This window comes from Heliangelus exortis, chromosome 1, assembly GCF_036169615.1.
Source record: "Heliangelus exortis chromosome 1, bHelExo1.hap1, whole genome shotgun sequence".
NCBI classification, from domain to species: domain Eukaryota; kingdom Metazoa; phylum Chordata; class Aves; order Apodiformes; family Trochilidae; genus Heliangelus; species Heliangelus exortis.
This window is the reverse complement of record NC_092422.1, coordinates 89,269,428-89,296,389: the sequence shown is the minus strand read 5'-3', so window position 1 is coordinate 89,296,389 and position 26,962 is coordinate 89,269,428. Positions and strand designations below refer to the sequence as shown.

General features: G+C 38.1%; 1 protein-coding gene across 9 annotated transcripts in view; it reads right to left on the bottom strand.

The window, feature by feature from the left end:
- The window catches only part of ERG (ETS transcription factor ERG), a 148,160-nt gene that overhangs the window by 35,688 nt on the left and 85,510 nt on the right, over positions 1 to 26,962 (bottom strand). Inside the window, exon 1 of one of the 9 annotated variants that reach the window (XM_071753022.1) lies at positions 15,253 to 15,420. The exons of the other annotated variants lie outside the window; for them this stretch is intronic. Within the exon in view, the coding sequence (XP_071609123.1) occupies positions 15,253 to 15,258 (6 nt within the window). The 5' untranslated portion in view covers positions 15,259 to 15,420. Of the gene's footprint in view, positions 1 to 15,252; positions 15,421 to 26,962 lie in introns of those variants that run through there. 9 annotated transcript variants of the gene reach the window in all.

Genomic DNA, 26,962 nt, shown 5'->3' with positions numbered 1-26,962 from the left:
TGTTGTTTGTTCGTTTTAAGGAGGTGTACATTTGTCATTCCTTGTATTCACCCAGTTAGTGAGCCCTCAGGGTGCACTCTGTTAATATTCATCATTTTCTCTGTGACCACAAGGGCCGGAACATCATTTTTCTCATGAAAATTGAGATCACCTCTTAATCTCTTGGCTTGGGGAGTGGGATCTCAAGCAATCCTCCAAGTGCCACAGGGCTTGCGATTGAATCACTAACACTCGCCAACTCCCTCTTCCCACCACAGGCCAGGACAAGAAAATCAGACAGCCACCTGCACCATTTCAGTACTGCTGCTCTGACGTTGTTTGGGTTCAAGGTTCACCGCTATCACCATCAATTTTAACTCCCCAGATATTACCCAGGCTTTCAGGTGCTTTCCCCAGCCTGCACTCAGCCACCAAACCACTGCCTCTTGGGGTATCTGGGGGTGTGAAAGTGCTTCTGAGAGACAGAAGGAATGCCAGAGTAACACTTCTCCTTTTTTTTTTTTTTTTTGCCATTCTTCTCAGACTTCTGTGTCTGTTCTGCAAAAAACCTGCTGCTGTTGGCGGTGGTCTGAAGCTTTTCTGATGAGTTATTTTTGGGAAGGCCTGTAGACAGCTCCTGATTTTCAAGAAGTTATGAAGGAGAAGGTTGCTCCTTGCCTACAGTGTGTAGAGGGTGTGGGGACTTATGCCTAGATGGTAAAGTAGCAGGGATCATATCACATAATTACAATCATAATTAGAGAAAGAAAATTTTACTCTGGCATATTTTTTATAAAAAGTTGTTTCTCAACAGTCTATGAGAGTTCTTCATGAAGACATATATAGATACATAGATATCACAGCCTGGCTGGGGGGATCACAATGCATCCCATACTTGAGACTATTTATTGCAGAGTTCCCTCTTTTCTGTCCAAATGTAGGGCTAATACATGAGCCAAAAAAAAAAACAAAACCAAAACAACCCTGAAAAAAACCCCATGTAATGAAGTGTTACTTTTGGAAGAGCTAGCTCCAGTAAACACATGAAAGTGTGAATCATACAGGAGAAAGCAGATGCAAACTTGCAAATACAAGTGGCAGAATATTATTTTATTCTTTAAACCATTTACTAATAAACCTTTAAAAAACAAGAATCAAACACTATATAATGAAACTGGTTTTCATCCCGTCACACAGAAATGAAGTCCAGCAAATTTATTCTAGATCTTTTTAAACCTGACTCCACCTAATGTAAGTTAGTTTATGCATTAGGATAAGTATAAATGTAAATTTTAAGAACCCAGAGTTTTGTATTTATCAACAATCCTAATGACAGTAAATATTGCTTGTGTTCCAGATGCCTATTATGTTGCACATAATAGTACACACAATTTAGGAGGAGATCAGCAAATGCTGGAAATATAAGCCAAATTACTAAGGACTGTATCGGTGTCTAAAAGACTATGTCAAAACCAAGACAAACATAAATGAACCCAAAAAACACTCAGACTTAACACTTCAGGAAAAAAAAGCCTACTGGTTCACGGACAAAAAAAGCTGGAGTTTTCTTCTGATTTAACAGCAAACACCCATCTGTACTCCATCCTGTTAGTTATCAGTAAGTGCACACTGAGAGGTCTATGAAGGCTCTGTAGAAATATCTGAGTTTCTGCCAAGTTTGCTCGCTGTTGGGTCTGTCCTTACATGGAAGGCTTATTAATGGACTCAAAACTGTGAGTTCCTCTGATGTTTTACTCCAAGCCCTCACTGATCTTTGCTGGCTTGTCTTGAAGGACAACAGAACACATATTACCACTTCCATGAACACAATACAAAAGCTGAATTGGCCATCTAAGCTTTTGCATATTTTGAGGAGTCAGCATCACTAGAGGTCATGGTCTAAACTAGATTTAGTCTTACTTCCTTTTTAACCACCTTTTCTCTCTTCTCTCCCTTAAGTGAACTTGAGGTTTCAGTGTGGGAAACATGAAAACTATGTTTAGCATGTGTACTGCTATGCCTCCCAGGCAGCCAGGGCTGTCCTCTCCTTCAAATGCAGTCAGGACCACTGATGTCAATTCACCTGCAACTGCCACAGGTGACACAGATGTCACACAAGTTTTCTCCAACACCCAGGGGGAGCTGTGCATCGAGGGTTAGCAACTGCTGCCTTTCTTGCTTGTCAGTGATCTTAAAAAATGAAGAATTTCTGTATCCACTGACCTTGCAAGACACAGTGATGCTGAACAATGAGAGCTAATACAACCTGATATAATCTCATGTGAAACTTAACACTGTCGGAAAGCACAGAAACAGCATGAAGAAATATGAAACATTTCCCAGCTACACAAAAATGTCTGATAACTGACATCTTTTGGTATCTACAAAAAGCGAAAATTTCCTTCAGCTGCTCCTTGCATTCATTGCTTCAACTTGCCTTACCTTGATTTTTCTATAGAAGCCTTCAAACCTTAACCCTATATAACCTATGAAAGGAAGGCTCAACCAACAAAATACTGTACTGAACAGCTGACAAAAAGTAGTATGGATATTTTTAAATTGAGCACAGGGACTTAAAAAGGGTGCCTTCTGCTGTAATTCTAAATACAAACTCCTGAACCAAATATAAACTAAAAATTGTCAGCATTCACCATCATGAAAAATAGCCCCATGGTCTGGCCACATAGAAATGTAGACAAAGCTATTAATACTGACAATGCTTGGCAATAGATTTTTACATATGGGTACCAGTTGTGTTTCTAGTAAATACTTTACATTACTCGTTTGCATGTTAATCTTTTTTTCTGATCCATATTAATGCTGTTTCTGGAGCAGTTTGGCAACATCAAGCAATAAGTGGGATAAAGTAAAGCAAGGTAAACATTATAAATACTATAAAATAGATTTATTATAAGGCTTCATTCAATCTTGGCAAGTTTTGCACCTTTATGGTAGTAATTTCAGTGGTGAATGTGTCATCTTCCTGGATTGTCCATGACAATACATATTCTTACGACACCTCAGAAATGAAGCCTTTAGTTTCTAGTAACCAGTGTCTGGGGCAATGTATTATGAAGAAAGCAACACATGCTGCTTACAGTGGCAGATGGGAAAGTTCTTCATCGAAAGTCTGTGGAGTAGAGACATAGATAGTACTATCTGAGGTCAATATTGGACCTCCACATAATTCCTCTCATGACACCAACAGTAAACCATAAATACCTATTCCTTCATTAAGTTTTGCTTGGATTTTTTTAATCACTTGTATTATGCAAACCCTGGCTTTTCACTTTGACTTTCTGTACTAAGGATATCAAGAACAAAATGACTTCTCTATTTGGTTTTGACTTACACTTTACTGGTAAGTTCAAAAACAAAAGAATAACAGACTGACAAATTTGTAGAACAATAGGTACAGCAACGCCTTCAGAGCAGGCATAAAGTCATTAGGACAAAGGTGTTTACTTAATCAAATGCAAGATTACTTGGCGTAGACACATGAAGTTACAGGAAATGTGACTGGAGTAGTTCCCATCATGAGCAGTATACACAGGCTGAGCTGTCTACTTTATAGGCAATGTCAGGAACTAAGGACAAAAACCTTTTTATTTTTTTTTTAACTTGCTCAAACTTTAGAAATAATTAAAGACAATCAGGTGTGCAGTTTTCTGGAATAATTTTGGTGCACTGAGGGTTATTAGGGAAAAAATACTTCATCAGGATTTTGAAAGACTTTGGAGGCCATTCTAACCTAGCAATGTTTTTTCTCAAGTTGATTCTTATTAAGGAACATTGTGACTTATGCATGAGATACATTTGCTCACTGTTAATCCATGTCATAAACCCAGATTCCATTTTAGAGACCAATTCCATTCATTTCTAGGGCAATCGAATCATGTCTCCAGGGATATACCCATGGTATGTGTGTTTCTATATGTATATCTCAAAAAAAAAATTAGCTTTGTTTTTTAATTTCTTCTAATACTTTCATGATTTATTGCTTAATCCCTGTAACAGTAAAGGTTTGGTAGATCTTTCTTATCCCCACTGACTACCTAAAATTTATCAAGTGATTTGCTGCTCCAAAAAACGCTTCAAGAACTTTGAAAGTGAAGAACTTACTGGCCAACACTGTCAAAATCCTAACAGACAACAGCAATATGATGAAGAGCACTGGCCTCACAACAGAAGGACCCTGGGCAAGAGCTATATGTAAAGAGGATGATGCATGAATAGACACAAATAGAGCAAGAACCCTCTTTGTACTTTGAGAGATGCTGCGGACCGTGAAATGCATTTCTTGCTTGTGGAGTCATCTTGTAGAGTTAGCACTCCCACACTCTAAAATGGTTACCCTTGACTATGAGGGATTGTAAGAAAACTAATCAAGAACTTTTAATTAGCTCTGCTATATGTCATAGCATTTGTATAATCTATTTTTCACCAGTTTTATGATATTTCTCCTTATTAAGCAAACAATCTTTACTTTTTCTCTAATCTGATTTCATGATAATACATATTTAAGCACAAGTTTAGAGCTCCACACAGACACACAATCCATTCAGACAGAGGCTGTTTCTTATTACTTGTCATATGTCTACAGCTGGTCAGAAAAACTAATTATCCATTCTATAAAGAATTCTGACATTCTGGGACTTATTTTCATTTTAAATTAGACAAAAAGCTGTTATACAAAAACTTTCACCAAAACATTTATTAAAAGGATGAATTGTAACACACTGGCGTGTGTTTGGCAGATGTTAAAGGACTCCTATAAACAGTTACGTTTGGAGAGGACCTGCATTTTCTGAGGGAAGACTGTGCTGATTAATACCATACAATTATCTCTATTAAGTGTTTCCACGCTTCTTTGCACCCAGTATCCTTTTTGTAGCATTTGTTACTGAAATTGTGTACAACCAAACTACATTACAACTGTAACTGAAAAAAAGAAGAGGTGAAAGTGTGAAAGAGAGCACCCAGTAGGCACTTTGCTACAGCTGCTCCAGACATCACCAAGTCACTCTTCTTGCTTCCTACTCTTCTATGCTTCCTCAGACTACAACTTCTGATGGTCTAGGAACCTGTTTATCTGGAGTGAAAGCCTAATTTCAAACAAGATGGGAATGTCATTCCCACAGTGGAACAGAGAGCACACACAAGGCTGGACACAAGAACCTTGCAGATCAGCAGGAGGGAGGTCTTCCATCCTGAAACTCTGCTTCACTCACATCTGCAACAGGCATCACTGCTTGATAAAGCAAGCTGGGGTTGAACTGCTTAAGGCCCTTCTAGTCTAAATTTGCCATCCCGCTTTAAAGCCAAGTCTTTGAGCCCTGGATTCATTGCTTCCAGCAATAATTGGTAAAATAAAAGACAAATGATAGATGTCCTAGCCTTGCTATTACTTATTAATCATGTTGCTCTTACAACTCTCTTCTGACCATTCACAAAATAAGATGTTTAACAAGATATTCAATATGGTGTGCTGAAAATGCTGGGAAAGGTTATTACTTTAAAAGCAGTCACCTGAGTCATGAATTGCAGCTCACATCTGGAAAATGTTTTCTTTCTAAATCTCTGAGTCTTGGATTCATTAGATCAGACAAAAATCCACATATCATATTCATGAGAGAGTTCAGGAACAACAAAAGGCCTTGGCAAGTACAAGATAGGAAAGACAGATGTTGTCCTCACCTCCACCCATGAGAATCTGATTGCCAGCTCAGCTAACATCCTTCACCAATTTGCAAAGAGCCCTTGAACAGTCCATGCTAATCCAAACACAGCCCTTGTGCTGCCACTTATCTAATATCTACACCTCTTGCTAAGAAAAATACAAAGGATGTTTGGAAGCAAAGGAGAGCCACTGCAGCAGTCCTGCTTGAAAAAAAAGAAGGAATAATCAACCATTCATCAAAATGATGTTATGAAATTGCAGGCTAGATTCATTTCTGGGAAAGCAGCATATGTTTAAGGACTGATTCTGCAGCCCTCTTTGTGTAAGTTATTTTCCTGTCTTCATTGGGAGTAGTAAAGTGAAAGAGACCTCATGGCTGAGCCCAAAGGTTTAACATTTTGTTTCTTAATGAACAAATTCTGAGGCAGTAAAAATTCAGATGTAGACTGGGGTATTTCATCATTATTTCTAATATGCTGATTATCCTCCCTGAAATATTAGAACGTCCTATTTTTGCCCAAGCTATTTTTATGACATCTTTTCATCATCAAGTAATTTTTGTAGTATGAGGTATTCGGCTCCAGGCCTCCAATTGCTTCAGAAAATAAGGAAAAATACACCTTTCCACTATTGCAGATGGGCAAACTTTGATAAGAATGACTAAATGTGGGTCTCAGCTTAGAAAACTGTCTCCCACATGTCAAGCTCCATTCCATACTTGGGGATACCCTACGCCTCACAGTCTAAAATTATCACACGGAGTAGAGCTGATGAACCTCTAATTTCCAAAGATCAGGAAGAGTCCATGAGCATCTGACTTAAAGTGCTGCCATTTCACAATCAGTTATTTCACCTGCAGTCTTTACCTGCCAGTTAAGTGCAAATGAACAGTTTAATCCCAAACCAAGAGTTAATGAATGGACATAGGAAATTCTCTCCCACATGTCTCATGCCTTGGCTACCATCAAAGCAACACAGCAGGATTGTTCAAATGCAATGTCAAAAGCATTTTGCATCCATTTCAGTGCATGTTTGATGCCAGAATGACTGTAAGAGGGGTATGCCTGGAAGCAGCTCTACCCATGCACAGCCACTGTAGAACTGCACAAGGCTTCTGAATGAATCCAGACCTCAAAATTCACAATGATGTATCAGAAGTCTAGGGAATAAAGCAGACAATCTGCTACTATACAATGTTGAGTCCAGTTCCATTTCTCTTTCTGCATGGGTAGAGTGCTGGTAAGCTACTTAAAGGCTGAGGCAACACCAGGTTTTATTCACTGCAACAGTAGCTGAAAGAACAGGGTTAGTGCTGCAAGGCTGGAGCAACTCAATAATCAGTTGGGCTTAGAATACATATTCCTTAATGATTATGTCAACCTTAATTCACCAATGCTAAAAACAATATAATTGTATCCTGCAGCCTGTATATTGTATGCACATTTTTTTAAGGAACTGTAATGCTTATTTTAGCACTTCCATGCATATAAAGAGCTGTTACAGTGATGTTTGAATGACTATTTTTTCAATACAATAGACTTTTCTTCCCTTTCATCTTTATCATATTGTCCATTATGAACTTTGAAAGCTTGAAGTTTTCTTCTTCTTACTGTTTGGCTGTTAACTTCTAGTGCTTCAAAATGCCTAGAAAACTGAGAAAACTTGGATATCAATCTCCTTTTCATTTCTGTCTCAGCTCACGGCTAGCCTGCTGCTTCTACCCTGCTTTTCTAGTATAGGACTCCATCAGTCTGAAGGAACAGCCAATCTTCTACTTTGTTAGAAAACATAAACATCTAGGAGGTTTTTTTTCAGCAATCTTTCAAGCAAAGATTTGTTTGGGCAAACAGGTAGCAAGTTTGTAAAGCCGCCTGCAGCCCAATCAGAAGTCAACTAAAGCTGCCCACCACACCTCCTATGAACTTTTGCTAACAGATCAAACTGGTATTGAAACAGAGAAAGACCCTGACAGGGTTAACTCTTGTTGAATTTTATAATTATATTATAAATTAATATTATATGTTGTAAACTTATGAATATGTATGTAACCTCCCCTATAAATACCCTAACCCTTTCCTCCGGGGCAGGAACTCTTTGCCCAGCGTGAGCTGGGAGATTCCCAGATCCGAAAATAAATACCTTTGCTGTTTAAAGGCTCAGAACTCTGTCTTTAAACAGTTTTGCTTGGCCTTTTGGGCTTCAGTATTGGGAGAGTCTTGGGGCCAAAACTGCTGCCCAAAACCAGACAGCAATCCAGTTCTGGGCATACAATCCTCTGCTTCCTCTGTTTCTTCTTAACACCTTTGGCATCATGTGTAGCCCCTGTAGTTTGAATGGGATGCCTTCAGGAATTACTGGGTGTTTCCTGGAGTTAATCCTCTGTGCAGAACTAAAAGCTTTGCTTGAAGACAGTAACTACCCTGCCACTTTAGTTTTGGTAACATTATTGAGAAAATTCTTAACATAAAGATAATATATAGGGTTTTTTTGCCTTATTCAAAATCCAGTGTTATCACAAGGGGGTAATATTTGCAGCACTATTCTCTATGTTTTCGACAAAATGTCAAGATTGTACATTATGTCTGTAGCAATCTTAATATTGATTTGTGGTGGTTTGATCCACTAAATATATATTTGTATATATAATTATATATACTCATTATATATATCTATATACACATACACAAATACACTTACACATACAGTTTGAGATAATCCAATCCTCAGCCCCTGAAAAAAATTAGAGCAAAAATAATTCAGGCTTTAAAATACCTTTCTCTAAGGTGTACTACACACCAAAGACAAACTCATCAGCCAAGTGATGAGAAATGTATAGAAAGGAATGAATAGAGCTTTACAGTCATGGCATCAATGAAAGAATAATGTATGAGGGATAAAACTGAAAAGAGCATCAAAATTAGCTTCCTTTCCAATGAACCTTTGGTTTTTATGAATGCCTAACAGCACTAGGGAAATAACACTTGGACAGTGGCCATGAACTGAACTTCTGGGTGACCCATCACTTCCCTGTAGTGACTTTGTGTATGGTGTTTGTGCACGTGCATGCATACATTTGCCATGAACAGGTCACTTGATTTCTGGTTGGAATCCCAAAATTAGTATCTGGTGGATTTTAGTTACCACAGAGATATCATGGGGAAAAAAAAAAAAAAAAAGTGTCCACTTTTTACTTATTAAATCTGGCTGGTACCCTCAAACCAGGGGAAATCATGCTCAGGCATCTGCAGAGATGCTTTTCTGCAGCTCAGCTTCCTCCCCAGGGATCTCTTGGTGCAGAAGATGCTTTTCCCTGCTGCATCAGGCTGGCAATGTCTCATATACTCTTCTATGTTCACATTCATACACACTTAAAATTCTAAACTTCCCATTTAAAGAACACTTATCATATTCAATATTTACTAATTCTAAATTTTGTTGCTTGATAGCTTTTGCAAACGCTGCTTAAGACGTTTTTATTTGTAATCATGGTTTTATTTGCTTCCAAATATATTTCTCTCTAAATTTGTCTGACTTCTCTCCATTTGATAACTGAAATTTCAAATGCAAATTGCTATTGCTTTTTTGGAAATTCAGTACATTGAGAGAGCTCTCCATTTTTCACAATGTTGCAACAGAAAATTCTTTGTGTACATTGGTTTCCTTTCCTCGGTCAATCTTTAGTCTGTATCTTCCATTTATACATTGACTAAACACATATATAGTACGATGATGCTTCGCATGGTATTTCCCATTTTACGAGCATATGGAAAATTGCTCAGATGGGTAATCTTTCTAAATTTGGAATGAACTTTCCAAGTATGCCCACTGTGTATGTAAAATACGACTTCCTGTCACGATAACCTTTACAGTGTATAGCCTAACATACTTTCCTATAATTGTTTATAACAAATAACTTGATTCATACTTCAGCACACATTATTTTAGCCATTTTCCATAAAACATGACTAATGAAATTAATAAGGAGTTGAATGCCACAGTATTAACTCATTTCTGTGTGTGCAAAGTTTAACCCACACTGCTTAGTAAAATAGCAACAGAGTTAAGTGTGTGCTTATGTTTGAGCATATTTAACCTGCTCTGCTGAACCAGTATAAAGTAACCACTATTGAGTTTTTTAGCTCAAACATTAACCATGAGTTCAGTCAAAGAGACAAGTGTGATTTTAGATATATTGCAGCTGAAGAGGTAGTCAAACCAGTGGATCAGAAGAAAAATATTTTCTTACCTATGGCAAAGTTTGGTGTGAATGTTCTGTGATTGGAAAAAAAAAAAGAAACCCTCGCATACACAGAAAATAGCTTTGTGACACTAAAAAAAATACCAATTACACCCATGCTTTTACTTTGAAATTGAGTCCTTATTACTTTATTTAAGCAATGTCTATCTAAACAAAATCACCAATCTAGAAAATTTCAAACTTTTTTCATTCTTTTTCTCTTTTCTTGGAGAACTGCCTCACAAAATCAAACTTTACCTTTATTCTGCAACTTGTGGCTCTGCCACCAAGCTTTCTGCTGATTCTGGTATACAGCAGAAAGAGGTTGTGCCCCATTTTTGCTTGCAGATATGAAGAAGAAAAGGAAAATGCACATGGTGATATTTGATGTAGCAATGAGAAAAATCCTGTATCTTTTCCCTGTAGCAATATTTCTTCTCAGCTAAGGATTACCAACATTATTACTCTCAATTAAACCCACTCCCTGCAGCTCTGATGTTGACTGTATTTTTTAATGACCCCCAGAATGTCTTTACATACTGTATGCTATGCCTTCAAACATACAGAGAGGTATGCAAGCTGTTTCTCTTTTACTCTTTCCCCAAACAAACCCATTTCCTACAAGCCGTTCCCATATCTTTTGTGCCATGTCCAGCTTCCCAGAAAAACAGCAGGAAAACAAAGTGTGAACTCAAAACAACCCATTTCCCCAGAACAATGTGCCATACCAAGGATAGAGAGAGCTGGAGGGGGGAGTGCTGGGGAGAGGGGAAAGACTGAGAGAGAGGGAGAGAGGCTGTGTTGATGCTGCCAAGAGACTTAAAGAAAAAAGGAAGGAGGAACTTTAAAAAGTCACAGAGAGGAAGAGTTGTGTAACTGTAAATATGCAACAGGCAAGTTGCCAACTATTTCAAAGGATTTGAGGTTTCAAAATCATCAAGAAAGCTAACCGATCATGCACTCTGGGTTTTGAGCTTCCAGGAACACCTTTCTATGTCTGAGAGCCAGAAACTATCATAAGTTTTTACAGACTACTCAAACCATACTTGGTTATAATTTCAGGTTGAATCAGTAAGGAATGTAAACAGACACCGTTTATGCTTCTCTGCAATCTAATGAAGTGAAAGCATGTGCTAAATAAAGCAAAATTATACATGTCATTCTGTAAGGAGGGAAAACCAAATCATGTTGATTTAGTTCCTGGCTGACCTGAGCAATCTCCAAAGTTCCTGGTAGTCAGTAAACCAAGAAAACCCATATGCTAAACTCCCATAGGTTTATTTCATATTGCTCATTGAGACACAAAAGATAAAAAGTCAATGATGAATGTCACTGTGTCATTTTAAAATCCTGTTTCATTACTTGGCTTGTCAAGGTTATAAAACCAGAAAGAATGAATAAAAGTAAATAAGGAACAAATGATTTTAGCCATGCTGTCCACGATAACTATACATGTAATAAAGAAAAAATTGCAGAATTAACACAGCAGCTGGAATGCTTTTCCCCAAATCAAGAATCTGACCAGTTTTAAAATCTTTAGGTAGGGAGACACTGCTTTTGCAGTGACAAATTGTGGTTGCTCTCTCTTTCTGTTGATAAAAGATGCAAAAACACAGACTTTGTAATCACTTGCAATTAAAACCCTCTGTCCAAAACCACATCATGTGTCATCAAGAGCTCCCACTACTGTGAAAGGTGTGCTCTACCAAGAAGGAGGTACCAGGTAACATTTGTGACAATGTCCTGACTTCCTACTGCACACTTCAAAATGGATATGGGACTGCAGCAAAAAAAGACCTTTCAGATGACTCAACAGTATTTACTCACACTGTGCAGTGCTGGATGCAAGAAAGAAATAAACTTTGCTACCTTGGGCAAAGAACTATGTCAAAGCTGTAGACAGACCTTGTCACAAAATGCTTGCAGCTCACAAAGAAGAGATATAAGTAGAGGGAAGTAGATACAAAGCACAAGTTAAGCACATAGTGTGATCACTGTGACTGCTGCAGTTGTGCCAGAGTTGTGTGTTCATTCAATTTGAATGTGCTGTGCAGAAGATAATAAAAAATAAAAAGCCACTATGCAGGGCAGGAGAGAATTGAAGTGATGGTAAAAAGACTGAGGAAGGGGGAAGGAGGAGTAAAGAGATACTCAGCACAGTCTGGAGTAAGACCAGCTAAAACCATACAAACAACTCATCCTTGTCCAGGCTCCATCTGCATCTTCCTTCTTTCACTCTTGTCTAGCTGAGGTCTGTCTCTGTGTCAGCATCATGGGGTGAAGGGGGAAAATGGAGGGATCTCTCCAATTTTGCATGCTCTTTGACTGTCCAGGACCATCCCAGAGCCCCACAGTAGGGAGAAGATGTAGGAGAAAATGAAATGTGTGGTACTGAAGTGCTCCTCAGCCACCAGCCCCATCAGCCCCAAGCCCTCCCAAACCCATGCTACAGATACCCATGCAGGGTGGGAGGCAATATCTCTGCAGGGTCCTGATGGGGCAAATTCCCTAATGCACCATCTCCCACCAAAGGGAAAATGGCTCTCACTCCTGCTGTGTGGAATCCTTCTGCCCTATTGCAAATCTGGGCCTTAGCTTTTGATAATGTCAGGAGCTGCCAACAGCTGAGGTAAGCCAAAGGCAACAGTAAGTCAATAAAAGCACTTGACATGACAGCAGGAAGGTGGGCTTTTTTTATGTTTTATTTTCCCTCTGAAAACCTGACAGAGTGAAGACTGGAATTTGACCAAGGAAAGTCTTAAGAGTTTTCTTACTATATAATTCAAGTCACTTGGAATACATCCAGTTAATGAGGCTTTTGCAGTTGTGTGTGTTCAATACATTTGCAAGTCAAGCAAATAATCACGAGGCACACATTCATATAGGTGTTCAGCCTCTGGAATCCACATTTGAACCAGGCATCTGTTCAAAGCACAGATCTCTCAAGACTCTAATTCTGCAGCCAGCCAAATAGAAAGTGAGTGCTGAGGATTTCAAGCACTGTTTCTACCAAAACAAAATTATTTCAAATTGTTCAATGAGAACTAATTTTTTTACATCAGAGATAACTAAAACACATGTTTTTTTTCTCTAAGAGGATGTGGACTATTCTGAATGTCTTTTAAATATATGGAAGGTTTCTGAACTCTTTTCTTATAAGTAAAACTGAGATTGAAAACAGATCTTTAGGAACAAACTCCTTTGTAAGATTATGGTAAACAGATCTAAGGCTTCAGGAAGATTTTTCTTCCTCATATGATTAGTTAACCAGTATTTAATCAAATAGGCTTTGCATGTTGACTACACTAAATGTTACATTTGTCACATAAAGGTATTTTTTTCTAACCAGTTATTTGAAAATTCTTTACATATTTATGCAGTTTTCAAAGTCCAGAGTTCCTGACTCCGTATTTCTAGTACAATCCCTGAGGATATTTTTCTAACTCTTACAGTACTTTTTTGGTTTCAGTGAAATCATTGACTCTTTCAAACAAAACCACCCTATTAATTTTAAAACTTGGTGGTTAAAAAATTTGCATCACACACTGATCTTTTATATGAGCACTTCTATTGGCATGAATAAAGCTATTTGTAAGTCAGATCTAATACCCTTTAATTTAGAGACATTTACCAGTGCACTAGAGCCACTTCAGTATTAACTGAGCATTGTGGCAGCCTATGAAATTTTAGCAGCTGAGTAGTATAATGTCCCATTTCACACCAGATTAAAAGAGCAGGGAGGTTAGTAAAAACACCAGTTCTGTGGGGAATAGAAAAGCTCCGAAAATCCCAAGGTAAGTGTCTCAGGCTGGGAACCTGAAAAAAAACAGCTGTTTCTGAAAACACACTTTGATTTTTTTTTTAAGCCACGTTGTGGATCTGTGGATCAAACTGAAAAGCCTCCCCTCCAGTCCTCTGCCCAAATCATTAGCTGTCAGATCATCCCTGTACAGAACCTGCTCTGACTCACTGCTGCTACATAACTCTGTTTCCACTGCTCTTAGAACATGAGAATCAAAAAAGGCAAAATGTTTGGTCCTTAGCCATTAACAACAGGAGTAATTAGCAGGTTAGAGTTTATACAAATAGGAGGGTTTTGGACTTTTGTTCCTCCTGTATTTTCATTATTCAGAAGGAAATATTTTTCTACACAAGCAAGGTGCTGAAATTTTCAGAGTAAAGTGAACTGTGTTTCTGGTCAAAAGGGTTATCGAGATGTCTGTGTGAAGATACAGGAGTCAGTGTGAAACCAGCTCGGTCCTTCAGAAACATGTGTCTAGAACTTGAGGGCAACTGAGAATTAAATTAAATAAAGCAGAGAAAAGGCAATCTGAGTGATAAAGAAAACAGAGGATGAGATGAAGTAGTCCTAAAGGAGATGAAAGAAATTTAGAGAAGGAAAGAATGTGGATGATTAGAAAACATGCATGAGAAAGTACTAAATAGAAAAAAAGCCAACCAGACAACCTGAGAAAATTGGAGGCAAATGAGGTAATGTTCACGAGGACTTTGGTGTGCTGATGATAAACACAGTGGTTGCAGTTTCTATGAGAGATTACCCATTGCTTAATTTTGTAAGAATTCAACAGATTTAGACAAATTAGGTGAGGGGGGTTTTTTTGTTGGGTTTTTTTTTTTTTTTTTGGTTTTTTGGTTTTTTGTAGCAGTGTACAAAACTAACATTTAAAAATTATTCAGTTTAGTTTAGAGAAAAATTCTGACATTTGATTAGCAAACCCACAGGATCTAGGAAGCTTAGAAAGCTAATCAGGAAGAGATTCTAAGAGATGGGGTGGGGGGCAGAAAGGCCCAGGAATGTACCGCTTCTGTCACAATCTCCTGCGTTAAATCTCCTGCAACCTAAAAGAATATAGAAGTAACACTTGGCATTTAGAGGACACACAGGGTAACGGACTGGAATAGACTTGATAGGTATAAACACAGTCATACTACAGCAAATACAGAAGATACAGCTCAGAAAAGCACAGTGGCTGGTTAAATACCTTTTCCAGGATAGCTCTGTTGCAGCTTGTTAGCAGTAGGACAAACCAAGGAATCACAGTGCAATGTCTTTCTAAACCCAGATGAGTTTACAAACATTCCTGCATGAATATTCCTCTGACATGTTATGCTAAGCCTTTCGCTAAATAGCCTGCCCTGCAAACAATATTTGTGATAAGGAGAATGCATTCATAATTCATGAGTGTATAAACTGAGGACTCCCCCTTGTCCTCCAAGAGTTTCACAGAATCACAGAATTGTAATGGTTGGAAAAGACCTCTGAGCTCCCTGGGTCCAACCATCAACACCTCCTAAAAAAAAATACATACATACACATGCATATATACATACATACCACCATGTCTACTAGAGCATGTCCTGAAGTGCCTCATCTATATGTTTTTTAAATACCTCCAGGGATGGTGAGTCCACCACCTCCCTGGGCAGCCCATTCTGGCACCTGAAATCTCCACAGTTGTCCTGAGGCCACCACAGGCATCACAACCCCTAGAACAGACTCGACTTGCTCTGCAATTTACTAAGTACAAGGCAGGTAGGGAAGTGCTTGCCTTTGCCCTGACAAAGGTTTCCTGGAAAAGAAGGCAGATTCTTGTTGCAGAGAGGAGCACATCCACTCCTCTGGCAACGGTGATGTCCCAGGGGATGGCAGTGGCCTCTGCACAGCACCCCTGCCAGGCCACAGCTGGAGGCTGCAATAGAGCTCTCTGCTTGAGCTCAGTCACATTGAATAAGAGAAGTTCAGGGTCTTTGTACACAAAAAGTCTTCTACAACTTCCCATTGTTCTGAAAAGAAAAATCCAAGTGTTTGGCTTGTACTTCAGGCTTTGGATTATCTGTGCGCTTTCCTAATTTGTAAGAAAAATCAAGAAAGTGGTGCTTTGTGTAGGACTTCTTTGCTTGCAAAACTTGACTCCTTTGGAAGTTTGGGCCTTTGTTCTCTTCTACTGGACACATTCTCATTTACTGACACCAGACTTGTGATTGCAAATGGTCTCTGAAGTACTGGAGATTATACTTTATACTCACTGTCATGAAAATTTAGTGTATAATGGCTTTGTTTTTCTTTTCTCCTAGTGCCCCCTGAACACTAAGTTTATAGTTTCAAACTGTCTAAAACTTTGTCCCTCTTAGGATACTTCATGACCCAAAGTACTTCCTTAACAGATTTTGTTTTCCCACCTTTCACTTTGTTTTTTTCAGCACTGATTGGCACTGATTATTATTGCTTTAGTTGCTTACGCAGGAGTTTGTAAATTATTTTGAAACAAACTGCATTGTTCCTGCTTCTGTTCAGCATCCAGTTTTAGTGTCATTATCAAATTTCAAAACTTCACTTTCAGCATCATCCCAGTCCTATTTGCTTTATCTTATCTAGGATTTGAAAAGAGTGAATTCTGAGGATTTATCAAGCTTCCTTTTTAACAACGGTAGCTGCCAACTTTCATGATCTTTGTGAACCTTAGGTTCCTTTGAATCTTAATTCTACAGTCAGCTGAAAACCTAGGACTATCAGTTTTCATTTCAGCTAATAAATATTAATTTCAAGGTTGAAGAGGAAAAAAGATGAATACAATATATACTGTTCCCTGAAAAAATGTGATTTTTTACCTCATCATCTTGTGAATTATGAATTCTGATTTTATTTTACTGAAAAAATTATAACATTGCTCATTGTGACCTTAATTTCAGTATTACATCCCGCTGCTCTCACCCTCCACCTTGAAACTTTAATATAGGTCCTTTTTCAGCATTTTCCCTCGTCTTCTTATTCAGCTTCCTGAATTTCTCTGACTCGTTCTCTTTTCACTAAAGAAATGAACTGAAGAGAAGCTAGGGAAAATGAAAGAAAAAAGAAAATACCTTGGGGCTCACAGACACCCCAATTAATGCTGACTTTCCTCAAGTAGCCTGCCAGCCCCCTTAATCGATCCTCTCCAGTCTCATAAAAGCCTTCAATCCCCCTAAACTGAAATACTTGGAGAGAAAATTGCTACCAAGATAACAGAGGTACAGAGTTCTAAATTGTTATATTACAGACATTGGATATTTTCAGATTTTAAAAAATGAGCTGAAGCTATTGTCATTTACTATGCAGAAAATATATTTCTCCAATGGGTTGGACTGCCAGCTTTATTTCTTTACAGCTTGAGGAGTAAAACTTAGTATTGGACCTATGATGGCAAGAAACCATCTAAATCCCAGCTTACAAACCAGAAACATAACCAGAAATTAATTTGACTCATTATTTTTATTCATTAAGAAGCATATCCTAAAATTCTAGATTACTGAGTGTTTACCTACATCAGATCCTTAGATAAGGTACTTGTTTTGTGTCAGATCTACCTCTGCACATAGGTCAAGACCTAAGTGGTTTTAACACCACGTGCAGACCCTTAAGAAGCAGGTAAGGAAAGCTCAGGTGGTGTGTGTACTTCTTCTGCAGGGCCTCTGCCCTGTGATGGGTTCAGACCTGTGACAGGAAGTGTTCAAAGTTTTTAAGCCAGGCCTCAGAGACAGAGAGTACTTAAAAGCAAGACACTTTGGGTCTGTCTCCTGGATTTTAAACCTTTAGGCTAGATCTTTCATTACTCCAGTCTTTTGTGGAAGAAAACTGAGGCTTTAAGTGTTCGTAGAATTTAAGAAACTATCCTTTAAAAAAATAGCTAAATACCACAAGACTCTTGATAAAAAATTGTGAGAGTTGGCAAGAACTGCATCCTGCAAGAAGTAGCTGAGACTGACAGAGACTGAGGCCAAACAAAACCTCTATGAAAGAGAAAAGCAGCACTATGAAGAGAAACACATTTTGAATTGAATTTGGACTGGTTTGGGTTCTAAAAGGTTAGACTACTATGTGATGAAGATGTGGGGGGAAAATGTGAATCTGAAGACAGCTAAAATTTAACATCGATGCTAATTGGAAAGGATCTGGGCACAATCAGAGAGAAAGAATACAAGCAGAATGAGTTGGAAGTCAATAATTTACACATACAATTTATTGATTTTGTTTTAATTCAAGTTATTTTTAACAGCTATTTAACTGTGTTTTTTTAAAAAAAGGTGTTGTGGTTGTCAGACCTGCAACACACTGGCCTGCCAAGCAGTTTTCTGATTTGTAGTTCATTGTTAACTCATTTTGAATGTTTGGAGCTAAATCTCCCCATCCTAAGTGAGAAAACCAAATACAAAAGCATTGCATGAGTAAAAATAGCTGGTGGCAATCTTTTGTTCTAAATTATGTCACTGGTACCTATGTGAATAAAAGCTTAAACCAAGCAATTTTCTAGCCATTCAGCTGGTTGAAACCACAGGTTGGGAGGAAGATAAAAGAGAGAGGAGTACAGTCAAGCCATTTTGCTCAAATTCATCCCCTGTGTCCCTTTCTTCAACTTTCAGTAACATTATTTTACTAAAGAAAGACTTTTCCTAGGAAAAAAAAAATATTAACTTTTCCTTACTTTTTTAAAAAAGGTAGCATTTACTAAGCAGGGTTTTTTTTCCACATCAGTGAAAACAGGTAAGTGTCATAACACCACTTTCCAATTGTGAGTAAGCAGTCTGCCTTCAAAAAGCTCTCTGAAGTCTCACTGAGCAGAAAAAGTGGGAACTTTCAGGTCGATCAGCACCTTGGGAAATCAAGATCCTTGTTCAGGGCACTAAGCATGGATTTAATAACCTAACCCGAGGGACCATTTCTGTGAAAAATTCAACCTGGTCCATTTAAAGATTTTCTACTGAACTTGCCTCCTTTGGCATAAAGCACCAATGATTTAGTTTGGATTGTAAAGATTTACTATGAACTTTTCCTATCTTATTAGAACGAATAATGGAATTCACCCACTTGAATTTTGTTGGGGGTGAAGAGTGAGACATCCAGAGGTTAAATTCCTGCCTACTTCTCATTTTAGCTTAATAATTGCAGTGAGTATACTTCTTTAAAAACCTGTAGATTCTGAATGAAAGGATTTTTTTTTTTTCTGTATATCACTAATATTTAAAAAAATCCTAAGAATCCAGCAGGAAAGTTACTAGACAACACTGATGATTAAAAGAAAATTAAAAAAAAAACAAACAAACAACTTAAGAAATTGACAGAAGACTGTAAATAGAAGTTTTCTAACAAAACCTATTTTCCAGTTAATTTGTTAATTTTGGTAGATGCTTCTATAACATATATTAAAAATAAATAGTTCCTGTAAAGGCCATCACTGAAACATTTTCAAGAGAATAACCAGAGCACTATTACTAATAATGCATTCAATTTTTTTCTTCCCATTATGTAGGAGGCCCATGCATGGGAAACAAGGAGTCCTTTTTAGCAGTGTATCCATCAGTGTATCAGACAGGATGATGATCCGTCTCTCTGTATCCTTTTCCTATATTTTTGCTCCAAAGCAGATGAAATATCATGATTTTTCTGATGTCTCCCTGAATGTTAAGTCTCTTCACTACTTAATTTGTCTATGCTGTGCATGTGCAGACACCTTCATCCCTGCGGGTCCAAAAGATGTGCTGGATTTCTCTTATTAGCTTAATAAAAAGAAAGTGGGGGCTGTCACCTCACCATTGCAGAGCCCCACACGATGAAACATATTTGCACGCTCTTAATTTAAAACATCAGAGGAATTGCTCAGATGCTTTCTGTTCAGCACACATTCATGCAGTTTGATGGATCACATCTACAACGACCATACAGTGAATACTATGCTGCCTGCGACCCTCAAACAAAGCTTGATTTTTTGGCTGGGGTGACCCAGCCTGATTCAGACTTCACTGAAGTCAATGGAAAGACTCAGCACCCCCGACAGGATCATGCTGATCCCAAGCCAGCACAGGAAACTCTGAGGAAACATAAGAGCTACCCTGTTTGTTGCCTTGAATATTTGTTTAGTGTTTTGGAATTTAATGACTAAAGCTGCATGGAAGAAACCTGGCAGCCAGAGACCTTTGCCAAGTCATGTTATTTTGGTTGTATCAACTCCTGAAATAAACCAAAAACTCCAGTGAGATTTTTGTGGACATGCCATAGCATCCTTGAACTCACTCCATCTGAATGTACAGGATCGCCCTGTCCTGGTAGATATGCTCCCTTCTTGGCTAGCAAGGCAAAATTATGCTAGGAACATGATGTGCCCAGTTCTCCTCTCACTTTATAGCCATCTTATACCTCTGTAGCCCATTGGATATAGCAGATCCAGTTCTGACTTACTCTTGCTTAGAGAAAGAGGTAAATTCAACAGATTTACTATAGAGCCCAAGAAACACTCCCGAAGTCTGAATTCCTTCAAGTGACCACTGTGCTATATTTCCTCTTGCTGAAACGAGCACCAATTGACTGGACAGAAGCATAGTCCCGGGTTCCATATCTTGTGAGTGACTATTTTGTTGACTAAAATTTTTACCAAAAATACACCTTCAGAAATAAAAAAAAGTAAAAATAAAAATTCACATTTAGAAGATGAACAAGGAGCCCACCAATGACTCGGCTGCTGTTTGTTTTCATTAAGGGGGTTAAAACAAACGTTCCTGATTGTTTCTGTTGTTTATGAATCTCGACCTTCAGAACAGCACTGAAATGTGCTGTCTCCTAAAGATGTTCCCTGCCGATATGACACACACTTTGCATTGTTTCACTGCACACAAGCATTAATATCCCAGAGGTAACCCACCCTTCTTTTAACGGCTGGTGACAGGTCCAATGGCTGAGCAAAAATCAGTTGAAGGAAAGGGAAGTCTTGTCGGAAATGAGATTAATCTTGTAACGAGTGTTCAGCCCTGATAACCCATCTGTGCAGAGAACTGCTTTAACTGGAGAGCAATTAACCTTCACCTGACAAACTCTGTCCAACTGTTATAAACAACATTAAAGGCACAGAATCCCCCTCTTCTTCCCCCCCGTACGTAGACTAAACAATCAGATTCTGAATTCCATGAACATGGTACACGTAAGAGTGCCTTGATGACAAATTGCAGGAAAAAATTTTTTAAAGGTAATGGCTGTATGGAAATAATTTGAACTATGTCTCTGGCCACCACTTGAGTGAGCTGATCTGATTAGTAGCAACAATTTTGAGCACTTCCAATGGAATACCTTAGGCATGAGGGAAGCTGATGTGAATACACCAAAGACTAACAACAATAAGAATGTATGCAAGTAACAAAGAGCTGGCTAACCACATCCCAGGAACATTGCTTTCAAACAGAGCATCAATTTCCCCAACTCTCTTGTGAGCTCAAAGCTCAGGGGCAACTTCCCAGAGCTTCTTCGCCTGTGGCCTTGTGGAAATTACTTGCTAAAACTAACTTCAAGTTGAAGAACCCACCTGCAGTAACTTGACTTTTGGGTTGGGTCCCCACAGAACCAACTTTCCTGTCAAATAGCTCCAAGTGATGCAGTCTCCCAAAGGGTCTGTAAATCCAGCCTCAGATTCCCAGCCTGTTAGACCACAACGTGACCTTAAACAACTGCCTTTCCACAGCAGTCTGAGGAGACAACTGAACATGAGTCTATTCTTCAAAGATGAACAGTATGTTCATTAATACAATATGTATTAAGCCAGAACAGCAGAGGACTTATAAAATCCAAGGGGAAAGGCCTAGTTACCAATCTCAGTAAGAGTGGCAGAGACCTGGAGTAATTCCAGAGGAATCATCAGTAAAACAATGTTCAAAATTTAGGCAGAGCTCCTGAATAACTTGGGTGAAAGCCTGGCCTCAATCGAACCACTGGCCAAATATTTTTCACCTCATTTGCACCATTTTCAATTCAAGTTTTGTAAATCCTCATTCATTCTATACATGTCCCTGAAAGTAATTACCCTGAAGTTATGATTAGCAATGGAAGTTTTCTTTATTTACTTTTCTTTTGCTCTAGGTTTCTCTTTTTCTTAGCAGAAGTGCAAACATACAGGCTAGTCATGGATTTACCAATCTGTACAGTCAGGCAAAATTTCCATTTTTGTTGAATACATATGTCAAGAGATGGCCATGACTTTAATATATCCAGAATATGCTCCAACATGTTTCTTGAACAGTCCACCTCAAGGGCTAATGAAATGTTTCGTATATTTGGTGATGTACACAAACAAGGGATGGATGCAGGCAACAAGGAACTAGAGGGAGGTTGCTTGCTCTTCATCTGACATAATAAAAATGTATTTTGAAGCACCCTGATTTTAAGTATTTTAAAATGCAGGGCCACTTTTCCTACCCTTGCAAGGAAACTCCCTGGTATTTCATATTCCAACATAACCACATTGTTGTTAAATTGTTACACAGACATGTACTGTGGCTTAAATGTTTTAACAGCAACAGGCAGTACATTACCTTTATATTGAACAAGAAGGGCTTAGATCTTTTCAGTGAATTATATATTAACAGATGGGAAGTTCCTATTGAAAGCATTTCCTGTATTGGTAGTCCCTGATTTTGGCAACTTATCTGGGTAGGAAATGAATGCAGGAAGTATCTGTCTACAGTCTCTTTATCATCAAGGTAATTGCTGTGGCAGCATTTTACTGTTTATCAAGGTAATAAACATATCGTCTAAAAAAAGATGTTTTTCAGCTCTAAAGAATGAGGCTTAAAAACAAAATCTTACAGGCTTTCATTGCAATTATGTAAAATATTCTCTGCAGAACTAATATGCTGCTACTTCTTTCCCTCAGTGCAACTGTACTTACAGACTTGTCAAACAAAGCGTTTCCAGTCTCCTGCATCTTTTTTCCCAGTTATAGCACTGTTTCTCACTCTCTCATCTCTCTTAAGGCAGGTAGGTCATTTTAAAGAGTTCTGCCAGTTCCCATAGATAGTTATTCACCACCCCTTCCGGCAGGTATTTGCATATACCCAGTCCTAGTAACGTGTTGCTGTGTTTCCTCCCCGTTTATCAGGCATGCTCAGCCTAGAAACACATACATTTAACCAGGAGAGTTACTGACCCCAGTTCCCACCCATCAGGTGAGACACAGCCACAATACAAATAAACATATGTTGCAAATCAAAGGAGACATCAGATCATATACTTTCCTTCTCCTCATTAATTTCCAAAAGTCACCATTCCAAAAGATCATTTGCCTGGTCCACTGTATGTGGATGACTGTTTGGTGTGTCCTTCAGCCTAACCTAAAAAAAAATTGCTATTGTTTTTTAACCTTTTAATTTTCAATGACATTTTAATGGCAATAATTGTCATATATTAATTTCACTTTGGATCAAACTATATTTATGTCAATAATTAACAGAAGTGGCAATCACTGGTTTGTACTCGGTAGTTATTAAAAAACATTACTAATATTATTTGTTTATTGCCAACTAATATCTCTTTCCTGAAAGCAATGTGTAGTGTTTCTAATAGGATGACTGTGTGTATGGTAAAAATCAACAACCTGGTGCCTAAGAATGCATGCCAAGGACAGAGGTAACTTCCTTGTGACACAGTTTTGCAACCTGATTCTCATCAGATTTCCTGAAAATTCCCCCTCTGTTCACTGTGATGAGTTGTTTACAAGATTAAATATTCCTTCATTTAAGGGGAAGGTGAAGGAGGGGAAAGGGAGGGGTGAGGAGGGCAATAAATCAAAGGACATAGCACTATCCAAACTGGGCAGACTTGGTTACAACGTTTAAAATAATCCCATAAAGACACATTCACCCTTCAAGGACAAGATTGATACTTTTTTCATATAAGCATTTTGAATTTTCTGTCTCTTAGTGTTTTGAACACAGTCAACACTTCTTCTATAACACACAAATATATATTAAAGACAGAAGGATGACTAGCAGAACATATGCCATTTTGTTACATCATTGGCTTTTCATTACTGACAATGTGAAAAACTGCTGGTATTTCTTTACTGTATAATTATCTATCAAAAGTAATTGATTTTTAAATAGCTAATGATAAATATCAGACATCACATTGTGGTCAATTAAAAGATTTTTATTAACTTGATAAATTAATAATTGACATTTTCTACTGTATCATTTTTTACTTTGTTAGAATTAATAATGCAAGCGATGTAAATCAAATTTTTCTTTTTGTTTTCTCCCCTTTGCTGATTTTCAAAACAATTCTATTGGCTTGCTTTAGAAACTTGCACCATGAAGCTTATCTTTTTGGGTGAAGAGCATTATATGGGTTTATAAAATTTTACTTGGAAAATAAATATCTTCTTTTGGCATTCACATTTCTGGAAACTACCTTTATATTTATCTTTCTCCAAGTCATTCTCCAAGAGCACTCGATTCTTTTAATATTATTTTTGAATGGCTTTCTCTAATTTATGGAACTTGCTGAAAAACATTTTGTTAAAAGATTATACAGCTCTTGTTAAGAAAAAACAAAGAAGACAACTCAGTCAAACATACACATTTTCCAGTTGTTGCTCCTTGTCTGGAGACTTACTTCTGGAAAGCAAAATCCTTATATTTTTGTTTCATTTTGGCATATGTAGCCACAAACCAGCCTGAGTTAGATGACTGCTGATTGAAAGCAAAAGAAAACAACACAAAAATCCCCAAAATATCTTCTTCTGTTCTTCTATTTGTTCCCTGGTATCGTATATTTGTCTTTGAGTCAGAAATATTGTTTTACCTGTAAATAATTCTAGGACTGATTCTACTGCCTTTATTGGAACAAACTCTTCATGAAAGTGGTGGGAACTTTGAATTATTGAGAGCAAGATCAAGCTAAGTGCTTTAAGGCATTCTTCATGTTCTTGCTTCTGCTTCATCAGAGCACTCAGGTGTGTGCTTAGCTTTAAAAGAGGTTTGTGTCATATCACTCATGCAATGCAAGTATTTAGAAGCTTAAAGTTAAATATACTATCGGATCATTTGCTAACTGAATCAGAACACAAAGGAATAATCTGTATAATTTTTTAATGACAGGAACAGAAGAACAAATTACTGTATTAGTTCTCTTGGATTCAGAGCAGATGCAGTCCTGTAAACAAAAACTTAAAGACTTAAACATTTCCATATGCCAAGACAATTTAAAAAAAAAAAACATGTCTCCAGCTTTCCTTGGATTCATAAATATCTCAGTGAGTACTTAACTTTTCTAAAAGAAAGTGATAGAAAAGTACTACTGTAGAGAGAGGCACAGGCTAAGATTTATCATTAAAAAAAACCAACAACTTGCCACTATATTGCTGATTTAATCAGTATAATCATGTCTGCAGTTTTAAGCCTTAGAAACCTCAAAGATTCTCTTGTCCTTTATCATAGACTTCCACATGGACTGGGGCATTAGAAAACAATAATAAAAAGTGGAAAAATGCACATTTAGAAGTAGTGTTAAATAAATATCCACAAATTTAATCAGTAAGTCACTGTAAAATTAAGGTAATTTAATGAACAGCTTTTGTAATGCTAATTGGATTGGAAGGCAAGGAGAAAAAAATAAGATGACTTGCTACATGGCAAGGAAGTAGAACTGTAGTTACATTTTACTATTTAATGTTCTTTACTACGAGATTAAAAAAACAAGATGGTCTTCAGCATATGTATTTTTACTTCATCCCAAGGTAATACTAAGGTACTTTTTACCCCATTCTATTAAAAAACCTCAAAAAAAAAAAAAAGATGCCAACTTCAGAAGCCTTTGATACTTTAAAAATTGCATTTACAGTACCTAGTGAGAGGCTTATAATGAGCAGTGCTGAATTGATTTTAAGTCTTCATCACCTTTGGTGCCCTGAACTATTGTGCTAATGCATGTATCTATCAGCTATTACTTGTGCCAGGAGGAAAAAAACCACATCCCCTTATTGCTTAAGGGGGTGACTGTTGAAAAAAAGTTAAAAAATTTAAAAAAAAATTTAAAAAATGATTCCTCAAATGCCAAAAAACGTAACAGTGAGATTAGCTGTGTGCAGACCAGGCATAAGGGAGTGAATGCATTAGAAATATCAGCCCCCTGACTGCATAATGAAAACAAAATCCTGGTTGTGGAGGCTCACACCTTCTCCAGCCACCTTCCTTTCCTCCGTTTCTCATTCTGCCCTCCATGGGTGTCAGCTCCTGGCCAGAGGGAGAGGCCCTTGGTCTGAGAGTGGGTGACACCCTTAAAGTGTAAATGTTAGAATTAAAGTAAGCCACCCACATGTACCCTGGGAAGAAGACACTGCTGTCTCCTCTTCCTTAAGGAAAAGAAAAGCCTTCCACCAGGGACACTTCCTATGCAGGAGCTGCCCTGGGTGGGCAGGGAAGCCCATGGGAAGCTTTTCTCTTTCCGTGGCATGGGGAGAAGGGGAAGGGGGCAGCAGAAGGAAGGCAGGGGATGAGAAGGGACACATCTCCTGGTAAAGCCAAGCTCATGACGTCAAGCACAGTGCCAGAAAATTTACAAAAATATTTGCCTTCATAGATCCTGATTAGCCCCAGCTAAGCCAGCTTGGCTTCTCACAAGCCATGGGTCTGTTGTGACAGTAAGAGGATGAATTAAAGTCTTACTGGAAGGCCACCTCCACATTTGGGTGCATTTAGAGCAATTTGTACGTGGTTATAAAGGAACACGTTGCCATTCACAATGCAATTTTGACATTTAATGACTCCAAGGCTTCTCTGAAAAAGAGAGTAAATTCACGGTGCAGAGATCCCAGAGGGGGCTCTCCACTTTGCTTTGCCCCAGCCTCTTGCCACCTACACTGCTACAGCTGGGCTACCTGTTGCCAGCAGACAGTACAGGTCATTATATTGAAATTGCAAAAAGCATTTGCTAAACGTAACATTTTTGCATCAGCACAAGTGCCCATTTGGCATTCAAATGGAATTCTTTTATTTCAGAAACCTCTCAGCTAAATGACTTCTTTAGGTACTCAGTACAGAAGAGGAATTGAATCTTTTTGGACTGGCTTAGCTTCATGTCAGAGTGCATTTCCTGGACCTAAAGTACAAAGCACCTGTCATTTCTTTTCAGTCACTTTACATTTTGCACTCACGTTAAGAAAATCCTTGCTTCGGAATGTAAGGCCTTCCAAACTCCTTGGGCACAAAAATACTCAATGTTTTGGGGTGTCTATTTTCCCCTGCAAGTTTCA